Source organism: Penicillium canescens (assembly GCF_028828765.1).
Source record: "Penicillium canescens strain IBT 15451 chromosome Unknown utg000011l_segment0_segment0, whole genome shotgun sequence".
NCBI lineage: Eukaryota > Fungi > Ascomycota > Eurotiomycetes > Eurotiales > Aspergillaceae > Penicillium > Penicillium canescens.
This window is the reverse complement of record NW_026703973.1, coordinates 1,893,625-1,918,484: the sequence shown is the minus strand read 5'-3', so window position 1 is coordinate 1,918,484 and position 24,860 is coordinate 1,893,625. Positions and strand designations below refer to the sequence as shown.

General features: G+C 51.1%; 11 protein-coding genes across 11 annotated transcripts; 5 read left to right on the top strand and 6 right to left on the bottom strand.

The window, feature by feature from the left end:
* Positions 1-285: 285 nt before the first annotated feature.
* Positions 286-834, top strand: N7446_013451 (uncharacterized protein). Its single transcript, XM_058522192.1, has 2 exons — positions 286-525; positions 614-834. The coding sequence occupies exons 1-2, from the start codon at positions 302-304 to the stop codon at positions 744-746; spliced, it is 357 nt and encodes a 118-aa protein (XP_058365669.1). The 5' UTR covers positions 286-301; the 3' UTR covers positions 747-834.
* Positions 835-2,914: 2,080 nt separating this feature from the next.
* Positions 2,915-5,409, bottom strand: N7446_013450 (uncharacterized protein; the record flags this gene model as incomplete). The annotated part of the gene is made up of 7 exons (XM_058522191.1): positions 2,915-3,021; positions 3,078-3,267; positions 3,320-3,709; positions 3,758-4,122; positions 4,175-4,286; positions 4,338-4,852; positions 4,908-5,409. The coding sequence occupies 7 exons, from the start codon at positions 5,407-5,409 to the stop codon at positions 2,915-2,917; spliced, it is 2,181 nt and encodes a 726-aa protein (XP_058365668.1).
* A 927-nt stretch (positions 5,410-6,336) lies between these two features.
* N7446_013449 (DNA-directed DNA polymerase IV) lies at positions 6,337-8,589 on the bottom strand (the record flags this gene model as incomplete). Its single annotated transcript, XM_058522190.1, has 5 exons — positions 6,337-7,176; positions 7,245-7,499; positions 7,554-7,928; positions 7,978-8,150; positions 8,205-8,589. The coding sequence occupies 5 exons, from the start codon at positions 8,587-8,589 to the stop codon at positions 6,337-6,339; spliced, it is 2,028 nt and encodes a 675-aa protein (XP_058365667.1).
* A 597-nt stretch (positions 8,590-9,186) lies between these two features.
* Positions 9,187-10,348, top strand: N7446_013448 (mitochondrial ATPase complex subunit ATP10; the record flags this gene model as incomplete). The annotated part of the gene is made up of 2 exons (XM_058522189.1): positions 9,187-9,626; positions 9,712-10,348. 2 exons carry the CDS (start codon positions 9,187-9,189, stop codon positions 10,346-10,348), a joined length of 1,077 nt encoding a protein of 358 aa, XP_058365666.1.
* A 287-nt stretch (positions 10,349-10,635) lies between these two features.
* N7446_013447 (putative vesicle transport v-SNARE protein Gos1) lies at positions 10,636-11,438 on the bottom strand (the record flags this gene model as incomplete). Its single annotated transcript, XM_058522188.1, has 3 exons — positions 10,636-11,139; positions 11,206-11,319; positions 11,373-11,438. 3 exons carry the CDS (start codon positions 11,436-11,438, stop codon positions 10,636-10,638), a joined length of 684 nt encoding a protein of 227 aa, XP_058365665.1.
* Positions 11,439-11,688: 250 nt separating this feature from the next.
* N7446_013446 (60S ribosomal protein uL29) lies at positions 11,689-12,760 on the top strand. Its single transcript, XM_058522187.1, has 4 exons — positions 11,689-11,765; positions 11,823-11,962; positions 12,189-12,414; positions 12,556-12,760. Exons 1-4 carry the CDS (start codon positions 11,763-11,765, stop codon positions 12,559-12,561), a joined length of 375 nt encoding a protein of 124 aa, XP_058365664.1. The 5' UTR covers positions 11,689-11,762; the 3' UTR covers positions 12,562-12,760.
* Positions 12,761-13,322: 562 nt separating this feature from the next.
* Positions 13,323-16,364, bottom strand: N7446_013445 (mediator of RNA polymerase II transcription subunit 16; the record flags this gene model as incomplete). Its single annotated transcript, XM_058522186.1, has 11 exons — positions 13,323-13,357; positions 13,441-13,848; positions 13,908-14,039; positions 14,092-14,358; positions 14,416-14,526; positions 14,579-14,698; positions 14,753-14,972; positions 15,024-15,484; positions 15,534-15,777; positions 15,836-16,181; positions 16,231-16,364. The coding sequence occupies 11 exons, from the start codon at positions 16,362-16,364 to the stop codon at positions 13,323-13,325; spliced, it is 2,478 nt and encodes an 825-aa protein (XP_058365663.1).
* An 892-nt stretch (positions 16,365-17,256) lies between these two features.
* On the top strand, positions 17,257-19,049 carry N7446_013444 (putative SIR2 family histone deacetylase (Hst4); the record flags this gene model as incomplete). The annotated part of the gene is made up of 2 exons (XM_058522185.1): positions 17,257-17,578; positions 17,635-19,049. The coding sequence occupies 2 exons, from the start codon at positions 17,257-17,259 to the stop codon at positions 19,047-19,049; spliced, it is 1,737 nt and encodes a 578-aa protein (XP_058365662.1).
* Positions 19,050-19,715: 666 nt separating this feature from the next.
* Positions 19,716-21,326, bottom strand: cbfA (uncharacterized protein). Its single transcript, XM_058522184.1, has 3 exons — positions 20,924-21,326; positions 20,687-20,820; positions 19,716-20,487 (listed from the first exon to the last, which is right to left on the bottom strand). Exons 1-3 carry the CDS (start codon positions 21,071-21,073, stop codon positions 19,899-19,901), a joined length of 873 nt encoding a protein of 290 aa, XP_058365661.1. The 5' UTR covers positions 21,074-21,326; the 3' UTR covers positions 19,716-19,898.
* A 218-nt stretch (positions 21,327-21,544) lies between these two features.
* On the bottom strand, positions 21,545-23,272 carry N7446_013442 (GNL3/Grn1 family GTP-binding protein; the record flags this gene model as incomplete). The annotated part of the gene is made up of 3 exons (XM_058522183.1): positions 21,545-23,044; positions 23,105-23,199; positions 23,260-23,272. 3 exons carry the CDS (start codon positions 23,270-23,272, stop codon positions 21,545-21,547), a joined length of 1,608 nt encoding a protein of 535 aa, XP_058365660.1.
* A 315-nt stretch (positions 23,273-23,587) lies between these two features.
* On the top strand, positions 23,588-24,800 carry N7446_013441 (HAD family hydrolase). Its single transcript, XM_058522182.1, has 4 exons — positions 23,588-23,744; positions 23,812-23,833; positions 23,897-24,006; positions 24,098-24,800. The coding sequence occupies exons 1-4, from the start codon at positions 23,645-23,647 to the stop codon at positions 24,577-24,579; spliced, it is 714 nt and encodes a 237-aa protein (XP_058365659.1). The 5' UTR covers positions 23,588-23,644; the 3' UTR covers positions 24,580-24,800.
* Positions 24,801-24,860: the final 60 nt, after the last annotated feature.

Genomic DNA, 24,860 nt, shown 5'->3' with positions numbered 1-24,860 from the left:
CACCACGCAAATAATACATAGTAAGTCCAGTAAACACGATAACAACATCTAAAATGTGATATTAAATGTTCCTAGCCAAAAAAAAAAAAAAAAAGAAAAGAAAAGAAAAACCACATCTCTGGAGTCCCCAGTCCCCACCCCGCAACAGCAAAACAAAACACCCCCAAAAAATAAAGAAACCACAGCCAAACTGAACTCATCTCCAAGAAAAAGAAGGCCAACCCCTGACCTTCGCAAAACCCTCCTAAAATCCCTCTACACTCAAAAAGCCGCCCCAGGCACAGGCGCAGAAGCATCAAACATGCCCCCATCCCAACCCCTGGCGCAGCCCACCTCACGCCGCCTTCTCATCTTCCAGGAGACGCGCAACCCGCAAAACACAGCCGAGACGGTCTACCTGCCCGTCAACAAGCTGGGCTTGCCCATCTGTGGGGAAGGGCCTGAGTTGCCGTCGATTTTGGAATTGCCGTTGCGAATCCTGAGGGTTTTCACGGAGATTTTTAATCAACCGAAGTATAAAGGATGGTATGTGTGCTTTTTTTTCCATTCCACCTTGACTTGACTATTTGATAGTTGGTAGTTGGTCTTAGTGTAAGTTACTGATTATTTACAGGGCTGTTCTTTCTGCGGGGCCTTATCACGATACTTCTGAAGAAGGGAAGTTTTATGCTGTTGTCTTGGAGCAGATGCAGCAGGTTTCGGTGCAGGGTTTGCAGCCGGATAATATGATTCAAAGTACGCCTTGAGATTGCTTTTGGGACTTGGGGTTTGATAGACTGGGTTTATTTCTTTCTCTTTATGTCTTCGTTTGTATTGTACATTTTATCATTCGTGCTAGTATTGATATACCTTCCGATCGATCGCAATTCAACGCGTTGAACTAATCATGTGTTTGGTGCAGACATGACTAGCGTACTCTTTTTTTTACATGGCTAGTGCCGTCATATCTATTCCTCTATCATAGATCCTGCAGAACTCATGTCAAACATGGTCATCGAGAGAGGCTGCATGTGACCTCGGTCTAGAAGGCAAACGGTAACTTACACTCATTCAAACAATTACCAATTTCTCGAATGTCGAGTGGCTAATGCCGCTGGACTTGATCATGTCAAAGGTATATATCGCGGCGATTTTGACATGCCGAACAACAGAATCAACTACGACACTCCAAAACACCCTCTGACAAGGCCTGGGAAAGCTGGCAACTCAGATTCTATTGATATCAGGCCGAGTATTTCCAGCTACCCTGGGAAACAACAGGCCATCTCGCGAAATGCGTTGGAACGCAAACACCACGACCACTTTGATCGACGAAGACATCATAGACAAGCCATACATGGATCTATCTGCCAACGGTATGCCTCCATCTTCCATCCAACTCTCCGTCCAATACCCAACATGGTCGAACACAAGCTAATAGAAAAAGGAGCCCCCATTTTTTCTATAAGCATCTTCCAATTCGGAGACGGACAAGGAATCGGTGTAAACATCTGCTTGCACCACAGCGTCGACGACGCAACTGGTTTCTCGGGGGTCGTGAGACTATGGACCTAACGTCGCAAACACTTGATCTTCTTCGTTCTGTGACATGTCCTGAGTTCCCTAGGTAGAGTCAATCGACTCACAGATGCACTTCCTCCTCTGATTTGCAAACGGCATCTTCTCAATCGCTCGAGGGTCTCTTCGCTTCACAACCTGAATACCCCAGAACACCCCCAACACTCCCGTCCGAGTTTCCCATATGCACTTCCAAAGTGTTCGCCATTTCCACTATCAAACACTGCCTCGGAAACTGCATGTCCACGACTCCAACGACAAATACTCTAGTCTGCGCACTTGTCTGGCTGCAATCACCCATGCGCGCTACACCGCGATCCAGCCCTAAAAACAAAATGCAGTCGACTAGTTACAGTGGTCAATGGTCGGCGACGCATCAACAAGGAATTCCCAGTCGAGAATAACTCATACTTTAGAAACATAGTCTCGTACGCTCTGGCGAGTACGCAGGGCAAAGGCCTCAGCGTGACTCATGAGCGGGATTTAGATTTACTCCAATTGCTCGCTAATCTATGCAAGGACATCGCTCAATCGCAGTCGCCCTACTCGTGTTGATTCTCGGCATGTTGCTGAAGTACACCAGCTTGTTGATTCCATGGACGATTATAGATCAGTGTTTATCGGCTGAGATCTTTGGATCGAGGGATTTGACGATTACCAGTTGTGCTGGTCTTGGATTCTATGGTATGGATTTTGATAGGGACTTGGGAAGCCGGAATTTGTTTGGGTTCCTTATACTGAGGCAGATGGGGTTGGTCTTGTTTTACCCAGACGGTCGGACCAGGGGCGTTGAAATGGCGAGGTAGTGGAAGTTATGATTATGTTGCGCCGGAGTGATATGGGTTCTTGTACTACTAGAAAGGAAGCAACTTACACTTACTTATTTCTTGTCTACTAACTTATACCGGGTAGAACATACTAGTATCGCCGACTGTTCACAGACTACAAATGCAAGGGCATCAAATAAATAAAATAAGCATTTTTAATCGATACAAATCCTTAGTGATAAAAAGCCTCAGCTACAAATAACAAAATCCGGCACCGCAAACCCCCAACACCTACAGACACCCACAAAAAAAGGAAAAAAGAACCGGGAACCATTAACAACAACAGAAGATATCCTCCTTGATCATTTCTTCGCTTGAAACCATTTCTACCCCTACTAAGATAATTCAACTCCGTTAAGCAAATCAGACAAGATGCCCGCGTCCATTGGGAAACGGGGAAAGTACTCGAACAAATTCGTTGCATGCGTGTTTTGCTGCCGCTATCATATCATAATGGTGATATTCGCCAGCAGGTAGCCCTCTTTGCAAATAGTGTGACTCAAAACAGTTGGTTTTTGTTTTTTGAGGAATCAGGTGGCGTTGTTGGGCTCGAGGAGGTTGGCACTGTGGTGGCAATCCAGGGAGCGTGAGTCAGATGGGTCGAAGACGGCGTTCTTGCGCTCTTCGATGTAGTATGCTGTGAAATGAAGTCAGTAATGAATATTGCGTATATGAGATCAGGTTTTGACTTACGGGTAATCTGAATCATGTCAAACCAGCGGACGGCGTGCTCATCGCTACCGTCCACGGCCTTCAGGATGCCGTTGTCGGGACGGAAAGTGGCCTTGGGAGGGATGTGGCGCATGCGCAGAAGCATCTCCAGGATGTCGGAGAAGCGGTCGGACTGGTTGAAGTAGTAGGGAGGACGTTTGTCCAGAGGCCACTGGAAAGTGTTTTAGTAAGGGACGCAGTGGGATGTAATGGTAACAACTTACGCGGCCGGAGAAGTTCTCGTTGTCCCATGAGCGGAATAGCCAGCAGGTGCGCTCCACACAGTTCAAAAGAATGATAGCAGTAATGAAGGTATCGAACCATCCGCACTTCTGGCGCTGAAGAAGGCGACGCTCGAGATCGTTGATGACAAACTTGCTCAAGGCCATGGCACGCTTCTCCATGGCGGAACGCAGCTGGCTGCAGAGAAGGCCGTAGGACTCGGGGTCCGAGACTTCCTCGATAGGCAGACGACCCTCGTCCGAAGGCTGGGAAAGAGAGTGCAATGAGTTCGGAGGGAGAGTGGGGTTGTAGTAAGTCTTCCAGGTAAGTTCAGTGTCAACGAGGATGTGTGTAGCAACCCAAAGCTCCAGCACACGCTCCAGAAGGATGTCCTGTTCAATGTCAGCAAAAGTCCACACATCGAATGTCAAGTAACTTACCTTCTTCTGCTGGTTAATCTCGGCAGCGAGCATCAGGGTAGGCTTCATGAAAGAGGAGGTCTCTCGCTCATAGAAAAGGTGTGCGTTCTTCTTGATATACAGCTCAAGCTTGCTGGGAATATCATCCGCGTCGGCATCCAGGAGGTACACTTCTTGAGCGGGGCTAGAGAACTGATCATCACCAAGGCCCTGCAGCTGGGGATCGAGAGCAGACACCGAAGCGCGATGACCCTGCAATCCACTGAAAGTCATGAAGGAGTTGCTCTCCTCAAAGTGAGTAACCTCGATGCGGCCCGAGTAGTGCTCGAACTTGACCTGGTTCTTGATGCTGTTGGTGTCATGGTAGGCAAGTGTTGAATTCAAGTCTGAAGTCCTTGTCAGTTTCCTATTTGCAAGACGGAAACACTAACAACTTACTGGCATTGTAAAGTTCGAACTCGTCGGAAAGGCGAGTGCGCAAGCACGGATGCTTCCACAAGCGCGCACTCTCCACGCTAGCGCAAGTGGTGCAAGGGGTATCGCCAGAACACTATCAACGTCAGTCACTTTTCCACGATCCCACGGATTCGCAAATTCTTACAGGTTTCTTCAGCATTCGGCACCGAAGACAAGCGCCCTTCTTCCGCACATCCTGAACCTCACGACGTCGCTCGGCTGTGAATCGGCCGCGCACCTTGGGCTTCATGGGCTTAGTCGAGTTGCCAAACTCATTCACAAATCCCTTCGCCTGGGTATTCGGGTTCATAGCAATGGGGCGGGGATAAGACGCAGCGCGCTGAGTCGCAGCGGTCAAAGATGGGTCATGCTCATGCAAGCTGTCGAAAAGAAGCTGCTCGTGTGTTGACAGCTGTCCACCCCACTGGCCAAGCTTCAGTCCATCAGAGCTAATGTTATCACCATCGATTGACAGTCCCTGAGGAACCATCTCGTTGGCAGAAGCCGCGATCATCGACAGTTGCGACTGTCGCGCATTGGAGGTCGACTCAGGCGACATGGAGGCGTCGCCCAGGGGCGGGGACATGGATGCGGGGTGTTCGCCAGGGGTGTGGCTCGGAAGGGCAGGGATACTAGGAGCGTTGGACGATTGAGGAGTTCCTGAGAAATGTTAGCAAACTGTGGCGCGCGACGATGCACGGTGGCGGAAACAAACCTTCAGCATTTCCGGTGCCTTCGATCTTGCTGTCAGATCCTTGCGATTGTCCCTGGAAGCCCTCTGCCTCCAGCGCAGGGTCGACAATGACTGTTTTTCCTCCAGCGGTCACAGACTGGGTGTATCCGGGGCCACGCTTGGAGACATCCGAGGCGCCGACTTGTCGCGACGCTTCCGCAAGCACATTGAGACCATCGAAATTAGGTCGGTTGGGAAATCCGCCTTCACCCGACTTTCCTTTGTTTCCAGATGGCGAATCTTTGTTCGAGTCGACGTCGGTGAGGTCGGGGAGTTCGTGGAGTCGCAACAACACGCGTTGGCGGTCGCGAAGAGGGATGGCCTGGCATTTTTTTACCAGATGGTTGGTGAGGCTGTCAATGCGACCCTTGGGAAAAATCTCCCCGCAGGCTTTGCATGTGTGTTGGTAGCGATTGCTCGCGTCTTCCAACTTGGGACCCCGGTGGAAGAACTCGAGGATGAGTTGGTTGGGTTTGCGACCCATTTTGCAAGGCGTTGTGGACGTGTTTTATGGAGGATTCACGTGTCAATCAGATAATCAGCAATCGTAAACAACCGATTAGCGGTAATCAATGTCTTGTCGTAACAGAGCTGCGGATCCCACCAAGTTGGGGCGTGTGGACTGAACAGAAGACAGAGGGGTGGCAAGAGGATCGTGCAAAAAAAACACGTGCACAGTCACTGGGGACTGGGAGGCCCCGTGAACCTCGAAATACAAGTAGCCTCAAAGCCTCAAAGAGGAGACTCGAGACTAACAATAACAAAATCCAGATGATTCAAACGAAGATGTGCGGGCAAAACCTGGGCAGTAGAGGGCGGTCTGGCAATCGCAAGGGGAGGGACACGCGATGGAGGCTTCACCGCACGAAAGGCGGTGATGCTGCAGGGCGGTCACGGAAAGGCGGTGATGAAGATCAAGGAGTATCAAATCTTGGAACTATGAGAAGTCTCAAGTTTGAGGTTGATGTTGATGGGAAGTGATGAAGTTGGGGAAGAAGGCGAGGAAGTCTTAGTCACTTGTGCCACTGTGACTGCTACACTTGTCTCTCCAGAATGTATGCGAAAAACTCTATGTACATCTATGCAGCTATTTTATTTCTTTTCCTTGATTTTTCGTATTGGATAGTATGAGATGAGTTTTTGAGATAGATTGCTTTGCATCGGACTATCTGTACACGTTGAATCTGAGCGAAATCTGAGTGAAATCTCAGCTGGTATCGTCATTGGTGCGCATATATATTTCGCCATTGTCCGTCGTTGAGTGGCCATCTACTGATCAACCAACTGATTTATGAATGTGAATAACCCTGGTCACTGAAGACATAAGGACCGTGTTGGTATTAGACTGAAATAGGCTACCTGCTAATTAATAAGTGATTTCCTGTTCCAATCGGCCAGTTGCTAGCAAATCTCAACAGATCCGGTGCTCAGGAGGCCGCCAGGGTACACCCAGAGCAGCAAAAATCCGGCGCTCGTTTCGAGCCTCAACCAATCGACCCGCGTTAAGCTTGACCTGCTGTGTTCTAAGAATGTTAGTAAAGAGCCCCTTCTGGTTCAAGCACATGCCCTTCTTCCGTGCCAACAATCTCATGCTCCGGTTGAAGATGTCATTGCCAGTGAAGTACAGCAAGGCCGCCCCTATCTCGGCATCAGGGACAAACAGCAGATCGATCCGACGCCACAAGTTGCTGCCAGGTATAGTCGAGGCACCATGCCATTTGGACCCGTCCTGATGCGACGAGAGGGTAAGGCTGGCCTGCAGAAACCCGCTGCGGAACAACTTGGGAACCACAAGCCCAAGCATGATCGAGCGGATTTGGTCCAACGTGGCACCAGGCTTGGTTATCAGGCAGTCGATGTCCCCGCAGGTTGCTGCCCCGCGGCGGTAAGAGCCTGAGATGATCACCTGCATATCCCTGTCTTCGATTTGCACCGCCTTTCGTACAATCGCGCCATGGGCTTCCACCTCCTTGCGAGGGATGCGCTGTGCAAAGTCATTGTAACGCTCTACCCCGATGCGTTGCTGCTTGCTCAAAGGGGCTTTTTCTAGCAAATCAGCTAAAGATTTATAGCCCTGCGCCACCCATTTGGAGGCCTGAATGAGACCGGCGCCATAGACGCCGAGGAATTCTTGGATGAGTCGGTCTTCTGGGGTATCATTTGTATGTTCCAAACGACGAAGACGGTTGGTCAAGACGATCTCTTCGATCTTGTCGGCTATTCGCTCCCCAATGCCAGGGAGGGCCCGCGCCTGTATTTTTGTAGAAATCTTTTTCTTTGCTTTCGCAACGCAATGATAGCCTTGCGGTAGCCGAGTACCCGCCAATGATCTGCCGTTTGGGTATAGTAGTCCAGCATCTGTTGCAGGACTTCTATAGTTCGGCTATTTGGATTGTCCAGCTTCTCGTCTGGATCATACTTCTGCATGCATGAGAAGTTCTTTGTCCAATCAGCTTTGCCCTTTCGCTGTAGCTCTTTCTGCGGCAGTATTTCCGAGCCTGGTTCTGAGCCACTGGGGATTCCATCATCGGATGTTGTGGCAGTATGGTCCGGCGACTCTAGCGGGTCCAAGGGCTAGGTATAAAGATCAGTTGCTTGAGCTTCCAGTAAAGGGATGAAATGGTTTACCAGATGACTTGTTGCCTTGGCCTGGTCAATTATATCATCCAAGGCATCCCGCTCTCGGATGATTCTGCTATGCCCCTCTTCGCTAGCGAATTCTTCCGCAGGCTCAGTTGTCGCTGCTGGTGAATCTTCCTCGACTGAAGGCTGAGAAGACTCCGGACACAGGGCTTGCTCCCGTCGTGAGGGCCTCAACGGCAGGTCATTGAGCGAGGACGGCTCTACCACTAAGGGTAGCTGCTCCTTTTCTTTTCCCTTCTTCTCTTCTCCGGTGGGTTTCGGGACTCCGTGGACCCTGAAACGGAGCTGTGAAGGGTTCAACAGCGACCGAAACTGGATACAATCCGAAGGGTAGGATTCGTTCACCAGAACCACGCTCGCCTGCGAGTTAGTTAGCACTGAAACCAGAGTGTCTGACAAGTGGACTGACTGGCAAGGACTCGAGCTTGATATAACCCAGAAGATCGTTCAAAAGTAAGTCATTGTCAACGACCGCATGCGTGACGGTCTTTTCCCATGCTCGACTCCATTGGGCTCCGTATTCTTGGGCTCGTTGTATCCGGAGCCGTCGAAATGGGGAGACATCGTTGTTGGGAAAGAAAACTAAGCTCAATATGTTAGTGAGAGTCGGCCGAGGGAATATCACGAAATACTCACAAAAGACTAGGTCTTTGAAGATCTTCTGGCACTCCGGTATGACCTTCGCGCTGTTGGTTCTTCTCTTCTTCTGGGGAGGACCACCACTCTTGGTGGTAGGCATAGCTCCAGTCGTCTTATGCCGGATCAGAGGAGCAGGCTTCGAGTCATCTGGCAACGTGCTCGTTTTATACTGATTAGTCCTAGAAGTAGGTTGCGGGTCCGAGTGTGCCCGAGAAAGCGAGATTCGTTCTGCAACTGGAGTAGGCGCGACCTTGTCAGGTGCCTTATATTTGGTCGAATACAATAGACGCTCCCATTCATTGTATTCCTCGTCCTGGTCATCCGAGTCATCCAGTTGCTCCAGAGACACAAAGAAGTCCTCCTTGCTATGAGTGCCCGACATCTTAGCCCGGTGTCCAATCGAGAATCGGGAAGTTAGACCAAATAGACTTCATGATACAATCACAGTGACACAAGTCTACAGGCAGACAAGGTTGCGAATGGTTACAAGTGGACGCGATTGACTGGCGCGAAAGCGGCGCCAGGTCACGGGATCTGTTCCTACCTCAAATTTTCATCATCGACCGCGAGGCGTCTGTGCTGCCTGGTTTTGAGGCTTCTGGAGCTGGGATAATTTTGGTTCTCGGACGTTGCTGTGGTCACTCTGGCAATCTCGTCAAGCCCATAATTTTGCGCTAATGTCTCCAGAAGTATAGACTCATCTACTATAGGCAACATATCGCAACATATTCTGGAAGTCTGCGCTTGACGCTCTCATGTTATATTTTCTTTGTCTGTGAGATTCTATTCTTCTCGTGTCAATCCGACCCAAATGCAAATACACGCAGAACAGCACACTGAATGACTATCATTCCCAAACAGGTAATATTGGAGCACGTGACCGTGGATTTCGGAGATGGAGATATTGTTGTAAGAAAGCTGGAGACCACAACCTACTCACAGTCCATCGTTTTCGACCCATTGGCCGGGCCCAATCAACATGTGGAAATCCACCCTCCCAACTACCCTGATCGCCGACCTCCCATTTCTACAGACCGGCCGCTGTCTAAGCTGCCAATTCCGCAACCCAGCGAGAGTCGCCCAGCTCCGAGCCAAACCCTTCTCCCCGCGCCACTATGCTAGTATAGCCGAGGAGCCCAGCAAATCAGCTGCCCCAACCGTTGTGAAGCGGAATACAAAGACTGAGACTCAATCTCTGGCAAGGCAACGCCTGACCAGCTCCATCGAATTCCAACAAAACCAAAAGGATGGCCCTCAGCCCGGCGACGCAGACTTCGCTCCCCCGAGACTGGATCGACCCATTGGAAGTCCCACGCCACCGTTAGAGGGCCAAAATACAGGAGTTGACACGCGCTCCATGGCCCAGCGTCGCGACGACTTCACCAACTATGACCGGCACATCAAGCGGCGCAAGGAATTGTACGAACCTACCCTACCCTTTCTCCCACTGGCAATCAGCCAATGGACGGCGAACGCAAAACTAACAAACAACCGCAACGCACAGGACAAAACAAGTCGCCAAACCCTATTTCCGGGAATGGTCCAACCTCCGCCACCACGAAGGCAAGACCTTCATCTCAAACCCACGACTCTTCAAAGCCGACAGATCACTCTACTTCCCAAACATGCACGGGATAACCCTCGCAACGCCCAAGGACGCTCAAAACACAACCACCCAGCTGCGCGGCAGCATCTCAGTCGTGAACCTGTTTTCCAGCGTCTGGGCCGAGGGCCAGGTCGCGACATTCACAGGCCCACAGCAGAACCCAGGCCTTGTGGAGGCACTTGCTAGTGGCGGGAAACATGTGCAGAGGATTGATATTAACCTCGAAGAGAACCGCATGAAGGCGTGGTTGGTTAAAACATTCATGTGGCGCATGCGGCAGAAGTTGCCGAAGGAGCAGCATTCGCGGTATTTCTTGGTGCAGAAGGGGTTTGACCAGGCGCTTAAGGAGACTGTTGGTATGATGAACTCTAAGGTTGGGTATGTTTATCTCGTTGATGAAGAGTGTCGGATTCGCTGGGCGGGGAGTGGGCCGGCGGATGCGGAGGAATTGGAGGGGCTCAATGCTGGCGTTCGGAAACTTATTGAGGAGAAGAAGGCTCTTTCTGGAGGGCCGGGCTCGACTCGTAAGAATTGAGATGAGCCTGTGGTGAGTGTACCAGTACCGGACCGGAAACTTGTATATGATGTGATTCCCCTCTCAGTTAAATTTGTACATACAATAGAGAATGTGTATAATATAGAGCATAACAAATAGCCGCCATTTAGACGTGCAAGAATTATCATCGTATCCCCCGTCAAGAGGGACACTGAAATGCCCAAACCTGAACGCCTTAGTAACAAAAGTCCACACGCTGGATAGCAGCAATCGACACGAGAACAATAAGATGAGACAGCGTACCCCCGGAATAATGATTCAATATATCACCGGAAGAACAGCAACATCAAGAAGCAGAATCCGATAAAGCATCCAAGGATGATAGCATCTCGCCTCTTCTTGTTTCCAATCTTGCCAATGAGATAGTTCATGCCGGGGACGTTACTAGCAGCACCGACAATACGCCGGTTGATGTTGGCAATGGTCTCACGCTGGACTCCGAAGTTCTCGTTGATGGCATACGCCTGGCTCAACACTCCGTCCATCATGTTGTGGCTGTTCTCAACTCGCCCCCGCTCCTCGAGCATGTACTCGGCCTCGGCGGCGGCGGGGTTAGATGCGCGGTAGGAATCAATGTCTGAGCGGACATTTGAGAGGAGGTTTGCGCGGTCGCGCGATTCGGCGATGGCGGAGGTTAGTCGTTGGAGCTCGCGGCGGTGGTCTTGGAGCACTTCGCGATGGCGGGAGACATTGTTCTGTTTCAGGGCGGACGATGTGAGGGTGGCTTCTGAGTCGAGGAGTCGGGATAGTTGGGCAATGAGAGATTCACGCTGTGCGGAGAATAGTTAGCTGTCGCGGTTCTTTTTTGGTAGGCTCGCTGCTCGCTGTTGACTTACTCTTTCGAGGAGGTCTTTCAATTGCGATTCGAGGCGCAGCTCTTCCTCGGTGGGTGTCTGTGGGGGCTTGGTGATAGAAGCGAATTGTGAGTAGGTGTGGAAGAGGTTCTCGGTCTATTGGTGGCGTCAGTCACATTCTATAGTGAGGTTCCTGAATATGTTGGTACCTGAGTCTCGAGCGACCGGGCTTGTTGCCGGAGCTGTGTCCACCCAGAGCCAGTAGAGGACGTCATGGCCGGTACAGAAGAGGTGGGATAGGGGAGACGAATTGACAAGGGGTCAAAACTGTTCAGAATTATTCTCCAAACCAACCGGTGCAAGGGCCGAGGTGCTACCACTACGTAAGTTGGCCATGACGGGGTAGAATAGTCTAACCGGATATAGTATATTGACGCCTCATACTCTAGGCACCATTATTAGGCACCAAGTGCCACACAAATCACGTGCCCGCTTAGTGTCGCAGAATTCGCTTAGCCCTAGTCCCACAACCAGTCGCAATTTGACCCTCGGACATCTTCAATTCTCAACGTCGACAACCCTCACAAATCGCCGCCACTATGGTACGTGCTGCCAGGCAGAACCTCTGAATGCATGCTGATGAACCTCTTTTTTTATAGTCGTCCAAGGTCAAGGCCGGTCAGCTCTGGGGCAAGAACAAGGATGAGCTCGCCAAGCAGCTCGAGGAGTTGAAGCTGGAGCTCAACCAGCTCCGCGTTCAGAAGATCTCCAGCGGCGCTTCCACGAAGACCCAGAAGATGTGCGTATCCGACACCCCCCGGCTTTCTTTTTGTGCGAATGGATTTGGAGATTTGCGGGATGGAAACAATTGAATCCCGATCGGGACAACGAAACAAGAGGACTACACCAGCAAATCACCAATGGGATCGATGGGAAAGAGATGGATACTACGATTGCAATGGATCGAGACCGGGTTTATCAAAAGTCATCTGAACAGGTGCTGACTGGAATTTTTTTTTTTTTAGCGGCGAGGTTCGCAAGTCGATCGCTCGTGTCCTCACCGTCATCAACGCCAACCAGCGCGCCCAGCTGCGTCTGTTCTACAAGAACAAGAAGTACCTTCCCCTCGACCTCCGCCCCAAGCTCACCCGTGAGATCCGCCGCCGTCTCACCAAGCACGAGGCTACCCGCACCACCGTGCGTCAGCAGAAGCGCGCCACCCACTTCCCCCAGCGGAAGTACGCTGTTAAGGTATGATCATCTCGATCAGTCCTTGGTCATGAATTGGTGGAATAGTGATTGGATGTTGCATCTTATTCTGTTCTGCCTTTTTTTCTCCCAAAGACATCGCCACCATACGAACCGAACACAATACTGACTGATATTCTGCAGGCTTAAACGCAGAACTTGTTCGGATATGGAGTTTTGTGGGAAGACGTTGCTGGCCTTGGACACAAGCAGGACGTGACAGTGTGGACCCGAGAGCTTGTGGAGGGGTCGGTTTTCTCTTTTTTTTACATCCAAAAAATGGAATTTGATTATGTATCTAAATAGGATGCAAATCGACTCTTGACATGACATGACTTAGACATTTTCTTGCTTTGTTAAGGAACTTTGTGTGGTCAAGTATTCCGTATTCCGTACTCAGGGATATGCTTCTACATACGTCGTCTACATATTCCTATGTCGAAGGCAAGCCCTATCAGGTCAAGGATATATATTGCCTTATGCATGTTGTCCATATAAAAACGCCGATCTAGTTGTCCATTTTCACCCAGCAGAACTCGGTTCATCCCCAGTCCCTCCTCCAGACCCTTTTATGTTTCAACCTCGTATGCTCTCTACTTGCGAGATACATCACACCAAAATTGCTGTTCATCTATCATAACATCGACCTTCTTGTAACAGAAAACTATCTCTAGGCTCCATGCCCACTTCAATTCCCACTTCCATTCCCACTTCCATTCCCACTCCCATTCCCACCCCCAACATCCCCAGAATCAACCTCAAGAATCCACATCCCCCCACAAAGACAGGACCTCAACAACCCCAACTTAGCAGTCATTTTAAAAGAAAGCATAGACCTCGGCAAACTCGTATCCCCGGAAACCTCACAACACCTTGCACACCTCCTCTTTTTAAGCGGCGCAACCCGACCCTCACAGCCCAGCAAGAGAGGCGGCCTCAAAGGACACTTCTTCAAAATATCAACATCACGCTGTTTCCGGTAGACCGCGGTGCGAGAATCATTCCCAAAGCCCAACCAAGAATAATCACCTAGATAAATCGCCATGCGATTGATCTCCGTTTTCAGCGCCGGCACCGTCTGCCGCAGCAACGTTGCCACGGCTGATATTAGGACCGGTGGGATGCGCGCGTTGACGAGCAGTTCTTTTTCTGGACCTGGTCTTTCAGCGTCGCCGAAGCCTGCTCCTTGGTAGGCGTGTTTCACGGCCGAGTCCACTCCCGCAAGGAATTTCTCGTAGACGTCTATCCGGACTGGTGAGGTTTCGAGGGCTTGGCATATTTCTGTGTAGTATATTCGGCTGTCGCCAAAGAGGGAGGCTGGGTTTGCGCTTGCGAAGCCTGCCTGCACGCCTCGGAGGCCGCGGCAGATGAAGCGGAGGAAGGCTCTTGACATGCTTGAGAGAAGGATTAGGAGGGGAAGGGAGTTGGTTGATTTCACTGGGGTGGTTTGGTTAGATTATTGTTTGGGGAACTTGTTGGGGGTGGGGTGGTCGTACATTTCTGGGTGAATGCTTCTTGGTCGTTGAAGACGCTTTCGAAATCGTCTGCCATGTCGAAGACTTCGTTTAGGAGCCAGTGGGAGAAATCCAGTGTCCATTTTGTGTTACCCAAGACCAATCGTAGAACATCTTTTTGCTGTTAGCAGTTGATTACTGGTGTTGAGACGGTGGTCTGGCTTACCTGGATCATGTGTCTCGGGTTGTACACCTTTGTTATACTGGAAGAAATAAGCAAATAGAACCGAGGAGTGCCGCAGTTGAAGAATCGCCCAGGGCACGGAGGATGCAAGGCTGCGGCGCTTGAGTCTTCCTTTATAGCCCAGCGCAGCCTGCAAACTGAGACAACGAGGGATGTACGGGTGGCTCATGAGCTTCTCTTGATCAGCAGTGAAGTTGCAATTGACCGGCAGTGCACGATACACCTCGCTGATGAATGTGGTTTGAGCCTCTTCGGGGGTGTCAGCGGAGTTCGGTGATCTAAATCGTGGCAAAACCATGCACTTACCTGGTGTCAGCTGCCGGAGAGCAACCATGAGAACGTCGTCAGTGTTGCATTCACTTCCACAGCCACGGCAGAATGCTACCGTCAAAGCAGCAACGGCGGCGGAGAATTTGGCTATGCGTTTGGGTCAGTTCTGATAATCTTATAGGCTCTGGGCCGCACATACTGTCGTCATAGAGTCCCTCGGTTGATCCGAATGAATGCCCCATCACTCTCAGTTGCATCTGTCCGTCACTATCCAGCGTAACGGCAACGCAAGAGTTAGGCGAGAAAGCGATGTTGAGACCTAATGATATCAATTCGCGCAATGTAAAGCAGGATGAATCAAGTCACAACATACCAGATGTTTCTATTGGATACTGAAATCCCGCCTGGGCCAGACATGTTACAGTGTTCGAGTCATCCATCCCATTGAACATTGCCATCGTCCTCGTGTCATAGCATGTTATTGAATTGTCATCGTGGGTAACGGCTAAGACTGTTCCATGTTCGATCAAATCGACCGAGACAACGTATTTATCACAATGGATATCATCCAGCCGGCGCAACTCCAATTTGGGCTAGATATAAATCAGTCTCAACACAACAGACAAGAATCTATGTCTACATACCTTCGCCTGGGCATTGCTCTTCTTCGATGTCACCTCATCAAACTTGGGATGAAGTGTCTGCGGTGCAGATTCCAAATGCCACCTGAGCATCACAGTTGGCGGACCTTGCTGCTCTTGATAATCTGGTATGGCATGGAGAGGTTTCGAGAAAACAGCAAGAATCCACGGATTGGCAGTGGATCCTTGGGGACTATCAACCTGTCCCGGCATGATCTCCAGCCGTGTCAATGAGTACACAGAGTTCATGAATGGGATAGATTGATCCGCATGATCTGGGCCGCGGTTCACATTCAGTATATTGCCTGGCATATCCACCTTGCAGTGGATCAAGCGGAAACTGGGAACGGGTGGAGGCTGCTGTTTCCCCTGAGTGGGTTCCCACTGCGGTGGATTCCAGGTAATATGTACTCTGTACAGACACATCTTCTGACACGCGGAGTATGTGGCGAGAAGGATCCCAGCTGCATCGATGTCAGTACTACGATATAAATCTCCGGCGGGATAAGCTACCTTGTGTGGCGACCATGGAGGCATGTGTTAATAGCCTGTCCGAGTACCCTGTGTTTTTCAATTCGGCAGGAAGCTCGGCCCATGTGCTATTAGGGTTCTGATATATGAGCTTGATCTGGCCGGCTCTAGTCACACAGATCAAGGCGCCTTTGTTGGCTGGGTGGAAGGGCCCAATTGGGCGTCTGCGGAAAGGAGTGTAGGCCCATCTCCCATTCACCTTCGCCGCTTGGTGAAATGCATGTATCTATATCGTGGTGTCAGAAATCGTTCCCCGGGAGATTGGGATGCAGAATACGACATACAAAACGTTGGGAATTCAACCACATCAAACCAACGACCTGGCCGCCATCATCACCAGATTCGAAAGACGCCTGACGCAGAATCGAGAGGCTGTTCAAAGCAATGGAGATAGAATAGATGGATATGCGACCAGAGCAGTCCACAACGGCCAGTTCTGACCCGGTTTCATTCCATGATAAATGAGCCAGTTGGTTCCCATGATGGGTCTCTACTACTGTAGTGAGGGGTGTTTCTTTGCCTAGTTCCCATTTTCCATCTGAAGAACTGCACTGAAGATGGCGGATATTGACCCTGAGTCCATCCTGAGAGATCGACGCAATGCAACCCATCCGGGACCAGGCAATCTTGCTATCCGGTTGTTAGCTACCGTCACATACCTCTGAAATGTTCAACTCACTGGCAACAGCCTAATAGGCGCATCTCATCCAGGCATTGTGCGAGTCCTTTGGTAGGAGAGGCGGCTGGCAAGCCCAATTCCAGGGAGTTGGACTCGCCAAAGAGATCGTCCACATTGATGCCCGTATCCATCATCAAGGGCATAATTTGTGTCGGACTATGTTCAAGACTTTTCAATCAGGGGATCAATATAGTCTACCCAGCATAGCTCTATAGAGTTCCCCAGCGCATTGAATATCAAATGGGCTTTATTATTTGGCTGGGAGGCGGTCAGGGTCCAGAACACAGCCTTTGTCCCCTTTGCAAGAAACTCCACAATCAAAAATGCCACCAAACACAGGATAGATCAGCTAGAGGTCCAATGTTCTCTATAGATCTGAACTAGAGATGCCGTCACGTCCTGGCAGGAGTCAACCTGGCCTGCTGAGTCAGCACGTAGCCCTGCCAACGCGATCAGGCCAATCAGGCGACATCAGGTGGCCCGCTATCAATTCCAGCGAATCACCTCAACTTCAACGGTTCAATATCGAAGACAGCAAAACACTTAGATGCTGGGAGTGTGAAGTCCAGGGTCCACAGGTTCGCGTGTCAGCAATTGTCGATATCTGTTTGATTCCATCCCTCGACAGAGTCCGCAGATCGCAATTCCTAAACCGCTCCCCCCGTCTCTACCACACAACCACATTCCTTCACGGGGAATCTAAGCTCGCTTCGGGTCAAAACAAACGTGTGAGGAGCGGGCCAGATCATTTTTTACCCTTTATCGTTTCATTAAACGCTCCCCTCCAACCCTGACCTCATCGTCCCCTTCTACACACCTCTACTCCTGCACATATCCCTCTTTTCTTCTTTTCTCCCTTTCCACATATTTATTCCTTACCCATGGTTCATCCATTCGTCCTTTTCTTTGGTCTCTAACATAACCCGGAGCTATCCACTCGGTTTTTCTCCCCGACTATTCTCCTGGGGGTGACATCCTTTTGACGCTCCTTGTTACGTGACCACATCTCTCCTCTCCAACTTCATCATGGGCTACGACTTTGATGAGGTCTCCGAATGCTCGGACTTGAGCTCTCTCCCCTCATCTCGGGCATGCTCACCAGAACCTGCGGAACGCTACCCGACCCCGTCATCCCAAGCTGAATCTGGCGCTGAGGGTTCTGCACGCCAAGCCCGTCCCGCAAAGAGGAGACGCAACCCCCTACCGAAAGAACGGACCACCCAATATCTCGATCTCTCTAAATGCCTCTATGAACAAAATGACCAGCACTATTTGCTCGTCCAGACCCTGCGCCACCAGAAGGATATTGTCGTCATCGCTGGTGCCGGCATTTCCACCGCCGCCGGTAGTAAGTTTCTGCTGATATTCTGCCGCATGAGCTACGCCTAACCTATAGATATATAGTCCCAGACTTCCGTTCCACAGATGGTCTCTTTAAATCTCTACAGAAGAAGCATAACCTAAAGGCTTCTGGCAAGCTTCTCTTCGATGCCGCTGTCTACCAGGATGACGCATTGACCCTGCCTTTCCACGAAATGGTCCGGTCGCTATCCGAGGAAGCTGCCAAGACTAAACCCACCGCCTTCCACGAGATGCTTGCCCGTATAGGTACCGAGTCTCGCCTGAAACGACTGTACACCCAGAACATCGATGGCATTGAAACCTCCATGGGGCCATTGGCCACCGAAGTCCCGCTCGATATCAAGGGTGGCTGGCCGGTGACGATTCAATTGCATGGCAGTATTGAGAAGATGGTCTGCCAGAAGTGTCGTTTCCTCTGCGACTTCAATGGCGATATGTTCACAGAAGCAGACCCGCCCGCTTGCAAAGAATGCGAGGGTCACGACCAAGCTCGCCTCGCTACCGGTCAACGGAGCCACGGAATTGGACGTATGCGCCCTCGGATCGTTCTCTACAACGAACACAACCCCGACGAAGAGGCTATCACGTCGGTCATGAACTCCGATATCAAATCTCGCCCCCGTGTTCTCATCGTTGCTGGTACTAGCTTAAAGATCCCCGGAGTTCGCCGCCTTGTCAAGAGCTTGTGCGCGACAATTCGGAGTCGCAAGGACGGCGTGACAATGTTTATCAACAACGAACCACCGAGCGGGAAGGAGTTCGATGACTGCTTTGACTTGATCGTCCAGGGTTCCTGTGATGAAGTGGCACGCCAGGCGAACCTGAAATCGTGGACCTCGGAGGATATCAGCGAGTGCGCATACGAATCCTCCCCGGAGCCGATCCCCCAGCTCCAGAGCTCTCTTCGTGCTCCCACTATGGAATCCTTTGCGGTTGTCGTCACGCCGAAAAAGCGACCCCGTACCGACTCTGGTCTTATCACACCTTCATCCAGCCAGGACGAGAAACCTGCGAAGAGACCAGCCACGAAGGCCACCAAGAAGGTCACAAATCCAGCCAGCAAGGGTCTCAGTATCAAGGAACTTCTCAAATCCACGAAGGCTGCTCCAGCCAAGGCCGCACCAAAGACTGCAGCGAAGAGTGCACCCAAGCCTGCGCCAAAGGCTGCCCAGAAAGCTGCTCCCAAACCTCGGGCCAAGGCAGCTGCCGCGCCAAAGAAGGGAGGCAAGGCCCCGGCGAAACCCAACGCTACTATCACCATGTTCAACCCTCGCGTCACGAAGAACTCCATCGCGGCTGGCACGACCGATACCAAGACCACAGGCAAAGCGATGCGCCCCGTCCCAGCCGGCGCGCCAAAGAACAACGGACCTCTCTTCAAGGTCACCAGACAATCCGGCAAAGCAGACATCAAACTCGACTCCGAGTCTCGTCCCCAGTCCGTGGCATCTTCCTAAATGTTCTCAACCCTCTCATGATCTCTTTGATTTTCTATCGACCGCATGTCATGACATGATGCATGGTTATGGTGTACCGGCTTCCTTCTTCTCTTCTTTCTTGCTTTCTTCATCTTCTGGAACTCATTGGTTGACTTTCTCTTCTTCGGCTTTCGGCATTTGGTATACCATTTCACCATTTCTTCCACCTTTTGTTTTCCCTTCTTCTGGACTGTATTCTTACCTGCATCCCTTGCGTTCCCCCTCTGGGATGATGTCTGCTGTCCTTTTTCGAAAGATACCATTGATAGACCAGGGCTTCTTTTCTGCATCGGCCGGCTTAGGCGTTTCTTGAGGCTGGTTTTTTTCCGGCATATGATGCCTGGGGGTTTATTCATTCTGTTGCTATTCTATTCTTCTTCGTCTTCTTCTTCTTCCTCATCTCTACTTCCTCATTTTGCTTTCCTCGTGTGGATTTGATTCTGCTTGGGGGTTCGTATGTGGATTGTTTGGTTAGGATCCATCGCTTGAGCCGTTTCCAATACCGTGCTGGTATTGTATCATTTAATACATCTCCTCGGTGATATAGCTCGTATGGTTGTACCTTGTAGTAGGTGCAGTACTGGTCTTTGATGTAAGCTTCTCTTCTACGCAGTAGTTGTCCGGTCTAATAATTGCACATATATACCCAAACATGTTCTCTATGAACTGCAGCATATCCATCAATATCCAAATATATAAAGCTCGCGACATGAAATCCATTGATCATTATGTATATAGTACAACAATAATATTTCTGTTTCTTTTCCCAGCAACTCTGACCCATTTTGTCGGATTGACATAATCGCCATCCAGAAGATTGAAACCAGTTTAACCAAGCCCAAGATCATCTCGCAACTGACTACCAGGCCCATCATCATCCTCGTCCGTCTCCTCAGCATCAGGATCAAAAGGGCCCCTCCTAGCCCCAGGCTCGCGATCCAAATCCTCCACGACCTCAAGATCATCCTCAGGTCTGGGACGCGCTTCTCCATCCCCTTCTTCCTCTTCCTCGTCCTCTTCTTCCTCCTCCTCGTCATCTTCGTCTTCGACCTCTTCTTCCTGCGTCTCATCTCCATCATTATCTGCCCCAACACTAGCTCCAGCCCCTACACCAGCGCCAGTGCCAGTTCCAGGGCCATCTCCATCCTCCCCATCGCGCTTCACCCTCTTAGTGGGGTTATCAACCATCTCCACATCCCCATCTCCATCACCAGCAGCAACACCAGAAGGATCAGCCTCGGTATCAGCTACCACGCCATTCTCGGGCTTCTTGGCCTTGCGCTTCCCGGCTTTGATATCAGTATACGCTTCTAATTCTTGCTCGAGACGGCCGCGGAAGGAATCGAGTTCTAGCTCGGAGAGGGCGTTGAAGACGTCTGATGGGGCGATTGTTCGCTTGAGGGTTGCATCGTTGGCGCTGGATATATGTTGTTAGTTGGTCGTTTCTTTGTGGTATGTCCGGAGAATATGTATGTTCTTGACTCCTCTGTATATCATACAGAGCATAGCATGTGTTGGAATGGAGGTGAGGTTCTCAATAAAGAGAGGATATACGATAGGGTAGGATACATCGAGAGTAGAGAAAAGGAAATAAAAGAAAGGAATGAAGATCATACTGTGAAGATAAATACGAAACAAAAACCGTAGCCGCCTTTTGCATAGCTAGCACGGCATCCTTCTGGATAGTTGTATTCGGCGGGAGGACGGCCTTTGCGAGGCGGATTGTCAATGAGCGTGGGAGGAGGTAGTCCTACAAGACACAAGTAATATATCATGTTAGCCATCCCATACTATATACTCAACCGCATAAATATGCCACAGGCAATGTATACTCCGGCTCGGGAACGGCTTACCTCAACGCTGACGCCAGCCTCAGCCCGCGCCTTCAGCTGCTGTTCCGTCGCGAAAACGGGTTTATCTGTTTGTGGTGCCTGGGGTGACTGGAGGAGGGAGTCATCTGGGTCGGCTGGGGTCACTGAGGATGTCGATTTGCGTGGTGGCATTTTGGTGGTGGTTTGGCGTTGCGGGTTTGATGCGGTGTGGTGAGGTGATCGCGAGGGATCAGGGGTTGATTAGTCGTGCCCCTCGCTTATGTTGACTTGGGATTGTGTATTTTTGGTCTTATAGGTTGTTTGTTGAATTTGAGGTTGGTGGGCTTTGATGTTCGAGGGTTACAAGGGGGCGCGCGAACGCGTTGGATTTCCCGGGATGCGCGAGTGTGGAGGCTTGGCGGATTTATACTTCCGACGACACTTGCGTCCTCGCACTGGATGTATATATTCTACCGGGATTCATATTTATTACGTTTGGTTGAGTTCTGGACAATTCATTTTACTGGTGCTTTTGCACCTAATATTTTCAAGTCAAATCTAGGGAACGATGGAATGCCGACATAAACGCCCACTTTTTGGTATCCAGAAAGATATAATCAAATGAGATAATGACTTCGTAACACGAGCAGGAGATTATAGCCCTTACTCGGCCATCTCCTCATCCTCACCCTCGCCGTTGCCCCAAAGGCCCTCGATCTTGAACTCCTTGGCCCACTCCGTGACGACCTGGGCAGTGTCCGCACCGGGCTCGGCAGCAGCAGCGGCCGGGGCATCCGTCGAGGCGACGACGGACAGCGCGGGTGCGTTAGCCCAGCCCTGGATGCGACCATCTCTCCAGTCGTTGATGACGGTCATAGCGGCGCTCTCGATGTTGGGGATACCGCCCTTTCCAAGACGGCCGCGCTTGCGGGCCACCTGGACCAGGAAGTCGGTGGTCTTATCGCCGTTGCTGGGGAAGAGAGCGTTGATGCCGTACAGGTCGAGCATCTTCTGGATGAGGTTTTCTGAGCTGGATAGACGCTTCATCAGGAGGTTGACTGCGGGGATGGGGTCCTCGATCTGCTTAGGAGGGATGGCATTGAGGAGGATGAGGCGAGCCTGCTCTTCGACCTTCTTGCTCTTCTTGCTGGTCTTGTCGCTGGCGGTGGGGAAGACGATTCCGGGGGAGTCGATCAGCTTCAGCTTGTTGTCCAGCTTGACCTCACGGAGGTTGGTGGTCACGCCGGCCTCGGCGCCGGTAGGGCAAGCATTGCTTGAGCCCTTGTTCAGGCGTGCAGTGAGGGCATTGATCACGGAGGACTTGCCGACGTTGGGGTATCCAATGACACCGACGGAGATGGAGCGCTTCAGCTGCTTGCTGCCGGCGTATGACTTGAGGGCGCGGAAGAGCGTATCAGAGGTGCCCTTAACGGTCAACTGCTTGTGGTCGAAGCTGTGTGCGGTGCCAGAGCCGCTGGTGGCCTTGAGAGGGAGAGTGGGGAAGTAACGGCGCAGGTGGATCAACCAGGCCTTGAGAACTGGGGGAGGGACCAGATCGATCTTGTTCAAGATGAGGATCAAGCGCTTGGAGCCACCGTCGGCGGCCATAATCTCGCGCTCGACGTCCTTCGAGCGGGTTCCCTCGGGGTCACGGGCATCAAGCACGTACAACACAACATCAGCGTTGTCAGTAACCTGCTTGAAGACCTTGTCGAATTGACGCCGTGAGCTCTCCTTGGAGAATGACTTTGCTGTGACCAGAGGTGGGGCATCGTCGACCACGGCACCGCCCTCCTCATCATCCTCGTCCATCTCATCGTCGTCGTCCTCATCCTCATCCATATCCTCATCGTCGCTCTCGTTCTCATCATATTCCGCGGCGCGAGCCCGTGCTGAGGCGAGAAGGGCAGCCATGGGGTTTGAGTCGTTGCCATCGCCGTCCATATCCTCATCCAGCATATCGTCCTCGTTGATTTCGACACCATGGTTGTCTTGTACGGGGAGGCCTTCTGCCTTGCGAGCGCGTGCCTCGTCACGAATACGCTGTTGCTCCTCTGCCTTCATGCGCTTCCGCTCTTCTATTTCATGGAGGAGCTTGTCCTTGTGGGGGAAGAGATTAGGAATGCCTGGGTCCTTCTTGATCTTAGACCGCCATTCTGGGTTCTGCAAAGAAGAGAGTCAGATGTTGTCAATTAAGCAGTAGATGATCTTGCGTGATGATACCTTCTTCGCGAGCTTTCTCTGCTTCTTCGCCTTCGCAACCGAGGCCTTTTCAATCTTGTGCCTGAGGCGGACGGGCGTCCGCTTAGAATGCTTGCCTATATGCCATTAGTATTTGCTCAAAACCCCATGAGCAAATAGCAACAAGTATATCTCACCGAGTTTGACCATTTTTAATGCACGTCTTTGTATATCGCAAAAAAGTGCGCAGCAAACCCTCAAAGTCCGTCTGCTACGGGGAATAGAAAAAGTTGAGCGCCAAGATTTCCACAGCCGATAAGCGGATTATCTGCTGGGCCGATCTCCGAGTATAGTATGACTCAGCGTGCGGGACGATTGCCGAATTGGGGAAGCAGCCGGAGTCAGCGAACAAGAAACATGCGACAAATGAACTGTTCTTGACATATCAGTGGCGAGGTCGTTGACAGATTTAAGACGCCCTTGAATCAATTCCTAGGGGCAGAAATTTCTCCCTCTTGATTCCATCTTCCTTCCATCTTTCGTGCATATCTACTGTACACTCCCCGCATCACCCTCCCCGCCATGTCATCAGCAAGAGGATCCTTCTCTGCGCCTGCGCAGGTCCACGAGTTCGATGGAGTCCTCTCTGACTTTGACGGCACAATTATCGATTCCACAGATGGTACGCATTCCCTATTCCAAGCCCTCCGAAGCAATTGAAGCGAATGCTAACCATCTGTCCTGAACAGCAATTGTGAAGCATTGGCACGAGTTAGTGACAAACGAACCCCCATACACACTCGAGACCACCATCTAACACCTCTTCCTTTTCAGAATCGGCACCGAGCTAGGTGTCGACCCCAAGACTATCCTGGCGACCTCTCATGGCCGCCGCAGCATTGACACTATGGCACTATACGACCAAACCAAGGCCAACTGGGATTGTGAGTCTACACCTACACCAATTTTACACCTACACCTACACCTGGTCAATGTCTACATACCCCGCTCCGAAGAAAACTAACACCACCCCAGACGTAAACCACGTCGAAGGCCAAATCCCCAAGAAATACGGCTCAGACGCTGTCGAAATCCCAGGCGGCCGCAACCTCCTCTCAGCTCTGGAAACCACCAACGCACGCTGGGGCGTAGTAACATCCGGCACGCGCGCGCTGATCGACGGCTGGCTGGAAGTTCTCGGCCTCACACACCCGAAGATGCTAGTAGTCGCCGAAGACGTGCCACTAGGCAAACCCGACCCCCGCTGCTACCTCCTCGGCGCGAAGAAGCTTGGGCTCGAAGAGTCCAAGTCTATTGTTGTGCTTGAGGATGCGCCGTCTGGTATTAAGGCTGGTAAGGGGGCTGGGTATAAGGTTATTGCGTTAAGTACTACGCATTCGCTGGAGAAGTTGAAGGAGGCTGGTGCGGATTGGATTGTGCAGGATTTGAGGAGTCTTTCTGTTGTTAGTGTTGAGGGTGGGAAGGTCAAGATTGAAATCCGGGATGCCTTGCAATAGGCTTAGGCTTTGCCTTGCATTGGGATGTATGATTGACTTTGGGTTTTCGCGGTTGAGGTTGGTGGTTGGCATGGGCTGCATGGGGACAGGGGTTGTGCAGGCCGCGTCTCAACGGGTTTTTCGGAGTTGGGTTACACGACATAGAACAGGTCTTTGATCTAGATAAACGTGCGCTACATACCGGTTTGTTACAGGGTACATTTCCATTTCTCAGGTGTGATGATCGTAGTTTTGCGCATAGATGTACATATATTTTCTTGACACCCCGTTTCCAAAGAGTA